The sequence below is a fragment of the Xyrauchen texanus genome, chromosome 33, assembly GCF_025860055.1.
Source record: "Xyrauchen texanus isolate HMW12.3.18 chromosome 33, RBS_HiC_50CHRs, whole genome shotgun sequence".
Taxonomy (NCBI): domain Eukaryota; kingdom Metazoa; phylum Chordata; class Actinopteri; order Cypriniformes; family Catostomidae; genus Xyrauchen; species Xyrauchen texanus.
The window spans coordinates 10739174-10753554 of NC_068308.1; the positions used below are offsets into that span (position 1 = coordinate 10739174).

General features: G+C 37.7%; 1 protein-coding gene across 1 annotated transcript; it reads right to left on the reverse strand.

The window, feature by feature from the left end:
• Nucleotides 1–1511: 1511 nt before the first annotated feature.
• On the reverse strand, nt 1512–12591 carry LOC127626513 (cone cGMP-specific 3',5'-cyclic phosphodiesterase subunit alpha'-like). The gene is made up of 22 exons (XM_052102345.1): nt 11981–12591; nt 9587–9739; nt 9124–9213; nt 8889–9029; nt 8611–8685; nt 8455–8519; nt 7400–7466; nt 6757–6804; nt 6385–6534; nt 5874–6017; nt 5706–5771; nt 5442–5588; nt 5091–5198; nt 4885–4994; nt 4681–4768; nt 4488–4588; nt 4004–4111; nt 3842–3905; nt 3666–3740; nt 3428–3511; nt 3086–3239; nt 1512–2660 (listed from the first exon to the last, which is right to left on the reverse strand). The coding sequence occupies exons 1-22, from the start codon at nt 12446–12448 to the stop codon at nt 2608–2610; spliced, it is 2559 nt and encodes an 852-aa protein (XP_051958305.1). The 5' UTR covers nt 12449–12591; the 3' UTR covers nt 1512–2607.
• Between the last annotated feature and the right edge of the window lie 1790 nt (nt 12592–14381).

The following is a 14381-nucleotide window of genomic DNA, read 5'->3' on the forward strand; positions in this document are numbered from 1 at the left end:
TGTTTTGAGGCTTTTTGTCCATGTGTGTTGTCCTTGAGGTCATCTATTGCACTCCTAAAAATTGACAAAATACCCTTTTTGCACACACGTGTATTTAAAATGTGTCTTCCTCATTTGTGAATATGGACCAAAAATATTGATGACTCATCTTGCACTACACAGGTTTTTGTCCAATTAACTGGTCTCTAGAATAAGACTGTCCCTCCCCTGCAATCGAACAGGAAGTCGCTGCAAACATAATTGCTGTGACAAACCTAAAGCCTGTTGGCTATTTAAACAAACAGAGACAAGCCCTTCGATATGTCCCAAGCAAACTTTCTGGTACAACTGGAAATGTCAACACAGGAGAGAAAAAAGGACTCGTCAAGCAATTTCTGGATTTGTATTGACAGAAGTTAAAGTGCAAGAAAGCAGCAGTCTTCCATGAAACTTGTGTAGAGAGGGGACATTTGTTTTGGCCCTCAGCCAATTACCTGAGCCTCTTTACCTGGGGATGATCCAGCTTTATTAGGTAATCCCTAGCATGATAGAAAGGTCTAGCTAAAAGAAGTCTATCTAAAAGAAGTTCCTGACATGCCCTCTAAACCACCTGACAGATCTAGGCAGTCACAAAGACCTCAAACTAACAGCTGATGTGGTCAATGATTACTAAAGACTCAGTAAAACTCTGAATAATGTGTTTATTTGTTTACATTACATAATATTCAGTATCTTATGTGCAGAAGTATTTAGTCAGAGGATCAAGTTTCACGCTCACTCAGTAGGATGCATTACATCTTATTGCAATTTTATACACAGAGTTCACAAACCATTATCCTGAGATGGGATTAACTCACATTTTGGTTATTTCCATCTGGTCTGGGTTTAGGGGTTTTGACATTTGAGTATAGTGACTAGTTCTTGTGAAGATATTTAGACTGCAAAGAACCTGCCATGGCCCCTGTATTTGATTAAAGGCTTTGATCGATTTTTCCAATTCTTTGTTGACAAGTGAACGTTGCACAAGGTGTTTTATGTAATTTAGGGTCAAATTTATTTGATTTTAATTTCTGATCAATCTCTCTGGCAGTCATTATGCATAAATGTGGGTACATCCAATTGCTGTACTCCATGGTGTTTTTCCTAAAATGCATACCTATTTTAGATATGCTATCTTCTGATATCCATGTGCATCTGCCAAAATAATAAGTTAAAATGTTACCGCTGTTGTCATATTCTCTACAGATCAGGAAAAAAACAAAACAAGGGACTTCGACCTTACAAATTGGGTTAGTGCCTTTTGCCAGGGGAGATGTCTAAAGGCTCCAGTAGTCTGCTTTAAATAAGCATGGTATTTAAAGATTAAATCTGAGTGAGTCTCAGGAGCTGCCTCCCCCTCATCAAACTCAGTTCAATCCAATCTTCTTAGAGGTTTACACATGCTCAAGTACTGGTTGTTCCCTATCGCCTTGTCATACATACACACAATACAATACTTTAATTCAAATGTTTGGTATAAACAAATACCTCTATATAATCAGTTGATATCCTAGTAAATTAATTATGCTCAATGTTATATTTTCATTAATTAATTATGTCTGAAAACTATGTTTGATGTAAGCTTAGGTGTGAATAAATGATTAAAGAACAAACATCAAAGTTCTGATCATAAATTTTCTCCACAGCACCAAATACACAGAATTAGCCACATTGTTGTGTAGCCTTCTCAGCTTCATCTTCTTTCAAGAATAAAAAGTATCTTTGAAGGATTCAAAAGTCCTGTGTCATTCCCATCAAAATACAGATGCAAAAAGCAGTTGCAACAAGTAGTAACTCTTGCAGTCAAGAGATGTTAGCCTTGGCAGTGCCATGATCTACCCTTTAAACATTTCATTACAAAGCGCTTGCTAACCCACCACAGCTCGTAAAAGCTCATATTCAAGTAAGTTGATCCTTGAACTTTAAAGAAATCAACTGATAAAAAAAATGAGTAGTCTAAGTGGGGATGAATTTCTTAAAAATAAGTAAATTCAATTAAAAGCTTCTATGATTTTACAGAGAAGCTAAACAAAACTTGATTCCAGAATTTGTTAAAGATTGTTGATAGATTAGGAAAAGTTGCTTAATGTTCTAATTCTTCATCTTTTCCAGTTTAAAGGACATCAAAAGTCTTGAGAGACAAATAATCAAGTGTTAGGGATTTGAAAAACACACTCAAAATAAGCTCTGACTTAACTACAGAACATTATAACATGTAGGGTTGTGTTTGGCTACTATATTGTGGCAAATGTAATAGTTGCACATGGCATACTTCCTCCACCGTTGATAGATGTTAATGGTACAGTCAAAGTGAAATGAAATATTAGGAATGAGCAAGAAATTGTCTATATGGTCAAGATAAGCTGGTTCTCTAGGCTGGCACCCCTTCAGAAAGAGAAACCATGTACAGTTCTTCCATTACTGGTGAATGCCTGCGTGTTCACTTGGAGAAGGTACATCCATGGAATTGAGACAGAAGCAGAGAAAGAAGGAATCTGGTGAAAACATATGATCAAAGGAGCACATTTCACCTCCATGTTTGCCAGCCAGCCCAGACTTCTTTGGATCTGGATTTCTGATGGATAATGTTTAAAAAATGGTGCAGGTTTTTGACTTTCCTTCTCCACCTTCTCCACCAGGTGCTTCAGTGTAGAAAAGAAAAAACAGAGTGAAAGAGAAAATAGAGTTACTATAGTAGGCCATGCAGTGCACCAAGGCTATGAGGTCGTTTGAGTTTAGCAAAGGTTTGCCCAAACATCATCATGTCAGTTTTATCATGGAATGTTTCAAATACATTCAAATCTGCTGCTAGCATAACATGAAACAGTAAATTAGCAAGCTAATCGTCATATGATGTAAATCATCCCTGCTAAAACACCATCTTGACCATGCTGAGAGATCAGCTACACCTAGGGTTGCCATCTTCAAAGTAAAAAAATAAGGGATATCCCCTCCAGTTGTGACGTGCAGGGGTCGCCATACCCCTTGATTTCAACGTCCGTTTACAAATACGGGACAAATCAGGTCCCAAATATTAAAAAAAACATAGCTTATGTGTCCTACATACATTTTTTAGCCTCTGCCTCTTCTAGTTTCTTTCGTTCATTCTCCAAAGCGTCTACTTTAGCTTGGTAAATATCAGCCAGCTCCTTCCAGTGGACCCTGTTGTTGTTCAGTCCATCAAACATGGGGGTGATCTCCTTGTGGAATCTTGAAAATTCCTGCATGAGAAAAAAGGCCTCTGTTAGTGCAAGCCTTCACAAGCCCACCAATCCATCATTCCCTGTCAGAACAAAATAGCAATGTTGTGATGACATTCCACAAGGAGGCTATTGTGGACAATTGCCCAATTTTCTGCTTTTAATGGGAGTTGTAAACAAAAAACAAAATATGATAAACCTAAATTTACCTTATACACAAATGAGCACACAAAGTCAATGAAACCACACTGCATCTTCGGAAGTTCAGCTGACTTGTTTCTGTCCATCATGGGCTGAGCAGTGATACAAAATTAAAGTGAGATAAGCAAGCCATTCTTATTTTGGGCACACATTATTGTTCTTACAGTGCAACTTCCAGTTAGGAAGGACATTTCTAACATGAATAATGGTGTACCGCAAGGAAAAAGTTTATCTTTACAAACTCACAATGGGTTGCTGGTCTAGTACAGTCCGCTCCAGATCTCCCTGTTCCCAAAATTCAGCTGCCACCATAAGAGCCACCTTCAGAAAAGAACACCTTTAGATAGAGGTCAACTATATCCCATGGACTATATTCTAACCTAGTGCTGGCTAAGACTGTTGATGACCAAACTTGCACCTACTTTGCTCTGGACTTCCCATGGCTTGGTAATGGCAGACAAATCACAACCAGTCATCATCATTGCCCTGTTTGGAATGAAACAAAACAGATCAAAAAAGGTATTCGAACCCTCAATTAATTTAATTCTCAATGGAGCTAGGTTCTGTAGAAAAGTAATGCTTACATAATGATTTCCTTTCTTATGGGGTTGTTGGCCACATAGGCAATGGCTTCCTTCTCATCACTCATTGGTTCGGTGGCGTCAACGATCTTCTGGAACATTGTTCTTTTTCTGGATTAGTAGAAAATTAGAATCATCATCAATACAACTTTACTTGAAACTCCAACTTCACCCTTTCTTGGTCTTGCAAGTCATTTACACCAATATTTAAAATGGTTCAAAATCGGTCAGAAAGTTTCTCAAGACCAAGGAAGAGTTAAGACGGTAGCTGTGTTTCGTAACATGGCAGCTGGCTTTTATCTGATCTAAGCTGTTAATTAGCTGGCCCAAGCTGATCAACCAACCATCATGACCACATGAAGCTAGTTTGACCAGGGGATGGCTGGTTTGTTGCCTAGTCCAAGATAATCTCACATGTTCCAACTACCAGCTACGTACCATCATGGCCAGCAGGTGATATGTTCAAGACATGTTCTGGATCGCTTACTTGAAATACAAGGCTAGATCTGTAGCAATGATGCAGACATCATGTAAGTGCTGCACTGTTTCAAACTGGCGTTTCTGCAGACTTTGGAAAATGTTAACATTCTGTAGAGGAACAAAAAAAACAAGATGTTGGATTGATTAATTTTAGAACATTGCACCATTACATTTTTTTAATATTTTGTGAGATAGCAAACCTCTTCTGCCATGAGAGTTTTGCTGTATTCAAGATGGTGCCTTTCCAAGATGGAGGAGCCATGAAGCTTGGCCAGAGGTGATCCACTCCTACAATGGAATCGTAGGAGGGTCGTAAACAAGTCCCAAACAAAATGTCTTTAATGTTTTTTTGTTGTTGTTGTTGTTAGTGGAAATATTAGTTGTTTAAAAATACAATAAATTACTTTGTCTGGTAGAGATTGTTGGTACCCCTGTGGTCAATATCGTGACAGAACGCAGCCGCTACCATTGCAAAGGCATCAAGGTCTGAGTAGTATTTTCTCAGCCTTCCAGTCTGTTGGACAAGCAAACGTCATTAACTCTATTAAAAAGATGACCTCCTTGGTGGTTTTGCACGATTTTGCCATTCTTCTTGTTGTTAAAAACTCACTTGCAGAAGGCAGAACATGGTCTGGCCCACATTAAACCCATGCCTCCAGTTATGGTAAGTGATGTCTCTGTAGCCTTTTCGTACTGTGTACATCCATCTGGTCAGGACCTGGTGTAGGTGCAGGTAGCATTAAAGTACATGTTCTCCAGCCAGAAAATTACAAGAAACACTATGGTATTAAATACATGTCCTAAAATCTCTATGGCTTTAAACATGCAGGTCCAGTAATACTTGATGCGTAGGCTCAAGTTGTTTTACCATTTGATCTAGCAATAGTAAATTAAGTGTTACTTGTACAATAAGCCTTATATTGTGTTCATGTATTTTGCAACAAGAGAAGCTCATTCTCACCTCTGCTGGCACTTTGAACTTCTCCACAACTCCAAGTTCAAAGAAGCAGCGGATTCCACACTTTATAAGGTCTACCTCAGAAAGAGGAAAGTCACTAAAACTAAACTCTAGCAGATCGACTTCTTTGGCCTCTGGAATAGTGGCTCTCTGTTTTAAAATACAAGTATGAAACAGATGGCAGCTGAATTAGCAATAGTATCATCAGTTTGGTAAAGCAGACAAAAGCTCACTTTCAAATATTTGGTATAGAGGAAACAATCATACCAAGAGTTTGTACATTTCTTTCTGATCACAGTCCTCAGGGTTTTGATCGAACTTCTCCTTTGTATTCTAACAAGACAAAAATATGTGTGTCAGCACAGTTAAACAGACTGTAGTTTCATCAAATATAAGATCCTTTGAAATATAAGCTCACAAATATAATAAGCTCACCAGAATCTGTTGGACCTCAGCTGGGGTGGCTTTGGTCTGGTACAAGACCATTTCCTGTGCAATATCTTTCTTCCACTCCATTCGATTCAGTCTGTCATATGTGTCACAATTCAGTACAGACCATCCTAGAAACTGTGTAAGAGCCTGAAGAAAAAGTTGGAAAGCAATGTATTTCAGATGAATGGAGTTAAGAGGAAGATAATCAGGATCGTAACCACCATGGACATTGATGGGGATACATCCTACCCAATAATCAAATGAATGGTTGAGCAATTAGTGATTTGTAATGCCCCCCTCCCTCCCTCCATGACAGTTACAATGGGTCTGTGCAATGTATTATGTATTTATATAATCTGATATAATTGTATTGACTTGGGATGTCTTCAATTGCATTTTTTATTTTAGTATGAGATAGTTTATTTGGTATTATTGTATTCTAATTATTGCTCTATTTATATAATTCTCTGAAGGAGAATGGCAATGTTTTGCGTGAGTGTTTCTAAGGACTTACTTCAGTAATTTGTTCATCCTGCTCATCGAATGGTTTGCCATCTTTTCGGTTGAAGAAAGTAGCAATACCCACAATTTCTTCTTTCTTATTGACAATAGGTAGGGACAGGACATTCTTGATGATGAACCCTGACTCATCCACAGCTTCTTTCTGAAAAGTTGAAGCGGGTTCATTAACAATCTACAACTGGTAACAAAGTGAATAGTTCTGCAGAACAAAAATTAATAATGATTAAAATAAATAAACGTTGTATAGGCGGTCGCCTTGACAATAAACATAAATGGTCTGTTAGAACTGGCCAAAATCATGTGTATTCCAGCCAGTTATATCATAAAATAAGATTTAAAAAGGATGTTAACTGGGATAGTTTACCTGGAATGTAAAGTAATCATCAGCAGCAACATTCATCATGTTACAAATCTGCAAAAAAAAAAAAAAAAAAAGAAACATTTTGATTTAATAATCAAAATATGCAGAAAATACCACCGTAAGTAAAATAAGTAAGTTCAGAATACTTTCTTTTTTAAATCTAAAGCAACTGGTAGTGTACTTATTAAAATCGTCTTGAGTAACCTTAGATTACAAGAATAATTCACTTATAAATGAAAATTCTGTCTTGTTGTTCTGTCAATTTCTGATGTTGTTACCAACTTTCTTCAGTGGAATACTGGACATGTTTGGCAGAATGACAGCTTCAGTTCTTTTTTCCATTCAATGAAAGTGAATGGTTATTGTGGCCACCATTCTACATCTCCTTTTGTGTTCCATGGAAGAAAGAAATTTCATATAGGCTTAAAACAACAACAGGGTGAGTTAATAATGGCAGAATGTTCATTTTTGGGTGAACTATCTCTTGTGGTATCTCGCTAAAGGGCATAATGGTGGCAACTCAAAGCAGCAACCTTTTGAGCTTTTAACCAATACACCATGCACGCCACACTAGCTTTCTCTATTATTTGATTATGGAATTCATTAGTAGTTTAACTACATATTGAAGAAAATGATTTGGACTTACAAAGCCGTTTTCAGCCACGTAGGTGGGAAGGCCGCTAACAAGTGCCCAGTGATCTATAGGAGGAGTCCTGAAAGCAGTGATATTCCCAAAATGAGAGAGGCTGGCATGCTAGTAAAGTATATTCCCAAAAGTATGAGGAAACCCAAACACAATGCATTAATACTGGCATTAATAGGGAGTTGCTTCTCCCTAACAGCTTCCTCTCCACTAGATTATTTGTTCAACCCCAAAGGTATTCAGGTCTGGGGTTTGGGCAGGCCTGTCAAGTTTTTCAATGCCAGACTAAATAATAATATCTTTATGGATCCCACTTTGTGCAATTGTCAAGCTGGAACAGAAAAGGGCCTTCCCTAAAATGACTCAAAAAAAAGATTGCTGCTTGTTAGATTTACTTAATTAAATAAAATTAAAGCAATTTTGTCACAACTTGATATCATTCTGTTCTATCCATTTCAATTTGTAAAATTTCCATTTGATTTGGGATTACACGAATACTTAATTTACAGTAACATTGATGAAACTGGGCAGGGGATTTCGATAGGGAGAGTAAATGTTCAAATTAAGTGTTATTTTATGTGTTTTTGTGCAAGATGAATTTAAAGGGGATACTTATTAGTGTTTAATGTTTTGTTGTGTTGAGATTCAGAAGAGTTTCTGTTATGTGGGAGTTTCGGGGGTTACCATTATGGTGAAGAGTGGAGCTTGAGCTAACGAGGAGAGATGTTGCACATAAAATTATTGCTCGCGTCATTGAGCACATGCTGTGCTAATCATAGCAAAGTTATTAAAATACACTCTGTAGTAATTTCAGGTAGCATGTATTTTGAGCTATATTGCCATAAAATTTAAATCACACAATTCTCTAGAATATCTTTGTATGCAATAGCTTTAGATACATCTTCACAGGGGCCTAGCCAAACGGTTTATTAGAAGGGGGTGTTCATACTTTGTGCCATTTTGTGTATGTGTGGTTAGAATGCATGATCCTCCATTTTCATAATAGGAATGTAATTTTTGGCAACTATTCTTTTAATAGATATTTAACAAATGCTTACGGTATGACTTTGATCTCCTCTTTGCCTTCTAGAAGATAATCAATGATCTTGTAGAAGATGATTTCCTGTGAGGAGCACACAGAAATAAATCAAATTACTAGTCACCGATACTGGCTCATTTAACAAAGAAATATGAATTTGTGAGAGGATGCTTACCCTGCCATCAGGTGTCTTTGGGCCTTTGTACGGCTCCACATCTCCCAGTTTAATCGGCCACTCATCGTAGAACTCCTAAACAATCGGCGCAAAGACGAGCGTTTTAATGAACCGCTTTGGAAAGATGACAAATTACACATACTCAAGGGTGTAGATTTGGCTTGAACATTGGGGGGTTGTACTTGCTTGATTTGATTTTTGAGGGGTTACCTACCCCCATCCCACCCGGAATCTACGCCCTTGCAGATACTGATCAATGGCCACCACATGCCACAAACCTTTTCTTTGGTCATGTCCAGGAGGCCAACAGAGTACCTCTCACACTGGAGGTAGATTCTCACGGTGTACAGGGCCTTGTGAAACTGTCGCTCAATATCTGTCAACTCTTCAAACACTTTGCTGGCAGACCATAGAAGAACCTGTGGCAGCAATGGGACAATTAGCATTGTTTCTATAAGAAAACACACTTTGAATTGAAAGTCAAACATCAAGGTGTTTAGTCTGAAGCATTACCTGGCTTCTTCTTGATTCCACGTTATACATGTATGTAGTATGTTGCTGTAGAGCGATGGCAGTGGCAAAAGTGATGTACTTGTTGAAGAGCTTAAAACAGGCAACAAAAGCAAACATTTTACTTAATGATAATTAATATCTTTACATTTTGGTGTCCAAAGGTCTATAGTAAATAGTATTTGGTATGTCCATGCTATGAAATCCACAACTTTGTGCAAAACAGCTGATCCATGTTATTCAGCATCATTTTGAGAATGTTTCAAAAAGCATTTTGTGGAAATTTGACCTTTCGTGCAAAAACGTTACCAAGGTAAATGTAACACCTTTGTTCATTTGTTTTGTAACCAATTTTCTTTTTCAGAATCTTAAACATTTCTGATACATCTTATACATTTATTTTATTTTCTTTGTTTACATATTCGGTTTTTTTACATTTACGTTTACTTAATTTATTAATACTCACGTCTTCATCTACTTTGGTGAATTCATTTCCATCGACTTTGTTTAGCGCCATAACCACACCAAGTGGATCTTTTCCATTCATGAGGGGGGCAGTCAGTAGGTTTTTAGTGGTGTATCCTGTCTGTTTGTCCACAAAGTCACTGAATCGGGAATTCTAAGAAACAACAAAGGAAATTGTCCATTCAATCCAACCGTTCCATGATTATAAACAACACAAATCATATGTAGTGATCATGATTGTTTTCTACAAATAAATTCACCAATGGCTTTATTATTTTTGTGCAACTGGTTTATTTGCATATTCACATATTTAAAAAAATATTTGCCAAAAATAAGAATAATTATACAATTACACATATGAATTATGAACTACAGTTGCTGTAGTATTGCAACAGCTCTTGACAGTATATATATAGATAGATAGACAGACAGACAGACAGACAGACAGATAGACAGACAGACAGACAGACAGACAGATAGATAGATAGATATAGTGGTGTATATATTGTATATAATATAGTATATGTATATATAGAACACTGTGGCAGGGTGGAGGGCAGGGCCGGGTCGTGATTATACACACCCGGTCCCTTATCAGGCTAATTAAGCCTCTGAGAGGGGTAAAGGCCGATTGCCGACGGTGGTGCGGGAGAGAGAGACCGTTTACGGACATGGCCGTTATGTGTGTGTGTTGTTGTCTATTGTTTAAGTTTATAGTTAAAATATTATTTACATTGCCAAGCCGGTTCTCGCCTCGTCCTTTCCATCTAAATTGCTTTACACTAGTGCCGAAACCTGGGAGGTCAGCAGTGTTGAGGTCTCCTCCTTCCCGGATTTCGGCACCAGTGTAAAGGAGTTCAATGGAAAGGAGGAGGCGAGAACCGGCTTGTCAATATAAATAATCTTTTAATGATTAAACTTAAACAAAAGACAAAAACACACACATAACGGACATGTCAGTAAATGATCTCTCTCTCCCACACCACCGCCCGCAATTGGCCTTTATCCCTCTCGGAGGCTTAATTAGCCTGATAAGGGACCGGGTGTGTATAATCACGACCCGGCCCCGCCCTCCGCCCAGCCACAAACACATGTATGGTCATACATCAATGAAGCATCAAAATTTCAATTATTAATTTTGTCATATGTAGCAATTTTTAGTTGTTCGTGCTGCTTTATGAGACATTGTAACTGCTGTTATTACAGCAGTTATTACCAAGTAAAGCACTTTTTCACAGCAAAAATAAAGACTACAATCATTGATTAGGAGAGCTAAAGTATATATAATATCACTTTCAATAAGGATTTCTTCTATGTTTGGATTTGTTCTCTAGTTACTGTGATTCATTCTGCCTAAATTTACACTTATCATACTATTTACAGAATAGACTAAAGACCATATACACATGCAGATTAATGTAAAATGAGTTTGTTGTTTTCTAGTTTCTTTTTTGGTTTAGTAGTTTTGTAGTTTAGTTCAGGTAATTAAGTATTATAAAGACAACAACAAAAAAATTTCTAACTAAAAATATATGATAAGACATTATGGTTTTACACAAATTATATTTTATTACAGTTAATTACACAGTAATAACTCAACCATTGTGTAATTACATTGTAATGTGATATAATTTAATTCAGAATTATTACTGCAGCCTTAGCATATAGCATATAACTAGTAATGCTCTCTTCCACAGAAAGTATGATTCATTTTCTGCAGGTGCTGATTTGTCACTTGTCTCATGCTAAATAAAAGCTATGTCTGGCAAGCTAGAGAAATAAGCCACTTTTCTGCAGGAGGTTAAAGGTCAGATGGCCCGTCTCCATGACCATGAGACGAAAAAAGTTTAATCCTGCATCAAACTAATAGTTGACTTCCAGGTAACAGAACAGCCTAAGAAGCCTTTGTAAAACTAACATGTGTGACATGCATGTTAGGTGTTTATGGGATACTGTAAAAGGTGAAATTATGCAATGTTTACCTTAAGGAGCCATTTCTACCTGTTCTAAAGGTTGAAAAAGACTGAAAAAAATATGAATTGTCAGTTAACCTAAAAAAAATAGCTTTATGTGGTAACATCTAAAATAACTCGTTTTATTTGAGTGACAAATATTATTTAATATGAATGACTCAACCTTTTATTTAATATATAATTGCATATGACTGAATCAACCTTTTATTTAATTTAATGTTATTTCATATGACTGAATCAACCGTTAATTTATTATAATATAGAATTTAATAAGTCTGAATCAATCATTAGGGTTAGATCAGGTGGAAAAACCTCCTCTTGGTAAAACCCCTCTCTTTTTACAGTGTATGTTACATAGAAAACACTTATATAACAGAACATACAGATACTAGACAAGAAGAAAAAAATCTTCCTTTACTCACCTGTTTCACATCCGGAATATTAGCTGGCTTTTTCATAGTTGCTATTTGCCCAACTATGCCAATGTCAGTAGGGAACACAATTTCGGACTGAGGGTTGACCAGGTTCACCTCATATTTCGAGGTAGGGGTAACATCAAAGAGACAGGTAGCAAGCTCAGGGATCCCGTTTCTCGCTCTGCAAACGAAATAGCTGCAGCGGTCAGCGTTCACCAGCAAACATATCCTCTGCAGGACCTTGTGCAAGGACTTTTCTATAACCGTCTGTGACTGCAATTCTTTGACCATGTCAAAGATGATGTTGGCCTCCTGGATTTGGCTGACATCTTTGAACGAGGCCCCGTCTTTGATGTCTATGGTCTCTGCAAAAGCAGCGGCGATGGCCTCACATCTGACCTTCTTATCGAAATACTCTTTGGCGAACTGGGGGTTATTCTCCAAGTACTTTTCCACACTATCCTTGTCTGCCATTTTCAAGTGTGCTTCTCTGGACGTTCCTCTCACAGATTCATTACTTGTGGGATGTCAAAATGAAAGGATCTCAGTGGTGTTCTCCTTTACACAGGTACATCCTCTAGTGTAGAGATCACCAACTCTGAGAGCCGCTGGTCTTCTCCGACAGGCTGCCACAGAATAGTGGCTTACAGGCTGAAGGGATGAAAGTGGCCGCTAATTAAAGTGACGTCATGACATTAAACCCCATAAGCTTTCTTAACCTGCAAATCCCCACCCTGATCATTTTATGGTAGACAATCCAATCAGAGGCAAATGCCCTTGTTTTCTCCATAGGAGGAGTTGCACAGAGAAAGTGTCGACATATGACATAATATTTGACACATCGGTCTCTCGACTAGATTAGTGTTTTTTCTGATCTAATGCACCATCACTGGCACTAATGGGTTCATTAGAGCCACAATGTGCACAGTGACATAGTGTTCCGATTTGGACTCGTCAGGCCAAAAGATAAATATAGCACAGTTCTTCTTTGAATTAGTGCTTTGAATATTCTTTGAATGTTTTTTTTTTTGGGTGTGTGTTTTCCCAAAACGTCACGTGGTCCAGTATGAACATTGCAAATGCTTTACAAATGCATTTTGACATGCTACAACTCCAGTTCTTCAGTTTTTATGGCCTGATTGTGCTTTTGAAAATTAATTTGTCATGCTGCAGGACCTATTTGTTTTAGTAAAGGTGAAAAGGTTATTTAAAATGGTGAAATATTTAAAAACATGGTGAACAGTCGCATGACCCTAGATTTACACGTTCCCTTGCATTGTATATGTAAATCTAAACTTTTTAAACATTTTAAAATTGTAATGTTAAGTGAAAAAGTAAGTGGACAAGTAATATATCAACTAACGCAAATATCTTAGAAGCATTGTCTTCACAAATCCTGGCACGCAAAACATGGTCCTTCCTTGGCCCTCGAGCTCTCAGAGAAAAAAGAGCAATTCTCAGAATCAGGCTATTATTAGCGTTTTTGCACTTTCCGCACCGCGCTGGACACCCAGGTCTATTTCCAATGATAGGACTAAGCTCGAACCGGTCAGTCTTCCATTCATATAAAGGGATCTGTTTACCTTTTCTTTTATATTGGGGTTATGTCAGGGTGCTGGTGAATGTAAATAAAAAAAGAAAGAAAAAGAAGCCTTGCATCATTTGTACCTAGCACTGTAAATCCAGGATTAAGTAAAAGTGATTATCAGGATATCCTCTCTTGAAGGGAGACAGCTTGGCACATCAGACTGCTCACACGTTTAAGTTCACAGTGGACAGACACAGCAATGCTAAATTTACCACACACACTGTTCATTTAATTTAATGTTAATGGACAAAATATTGCAAAGTTTTAAATAGCTAACTATAGGCTTCAATCGGGGGGGTTGTCTACTGAGGCGGAACGCTGTGTCCTACCAGACATGGGCGGAACGTTGTTATGGCTCATGCATGACATGCACAGGTTAAGCCGTTGCACACCATCTCCAGGACACGAACAGGGTCCAAGTTGGGGTGGCAAAGCTAATTTTTAGGTGGCAGCTGCCAGATTGTGCCACCCTTCTGACCCCACCCCAGGGTCCAGTACTCCTAAAGACAAAAAAAAAACACAAAAACAAAACAATCAAATGCATTGGTTTATTTAAGGATACATAGCTGTCTCTTTAATGACAAAAGTTCATTATTTATTGCTACATATTGTACGTGATTGTGATCTTGACTTTAAGCAGACCAGTAAACAGAGAAATACTTTATGAAATACTAATGAAAGGCTGGTGTGAGAGTGAGTAAAACAGCACAGTAAAGCCTGATTTGAGATCTCTTTGCCTACGGCTTGCACTCCTTAAGGAATGTATTGAATGGCCCCAGCTGACATGTACACATATACATGCAAAACAACCTTTGCATT

Coding starts and splice junctions, on each gene's coding strand:
- LOC127626513 (XM_052102345.1), bottom strand. CDS start 12,448: ATGGCAGACAAGGATAGTGTGGAAAAGTACTTGGAGAATAACCCCCAG. Junction 5,589..5,705: donor AAGAAATGTACAAACTCTTG/GTATGATTGTTT, acceptor ATTTTAAAACAG/AGAGCCACTATTCCAGAGGC. Junction 3,741..3,841: donor CATGGGAAGTCCAGAGCAAA/GTAGGTGCAAGT, acceptor TCTTTTCTGAAG/GTGGCTCTTATGGTGGCAGC.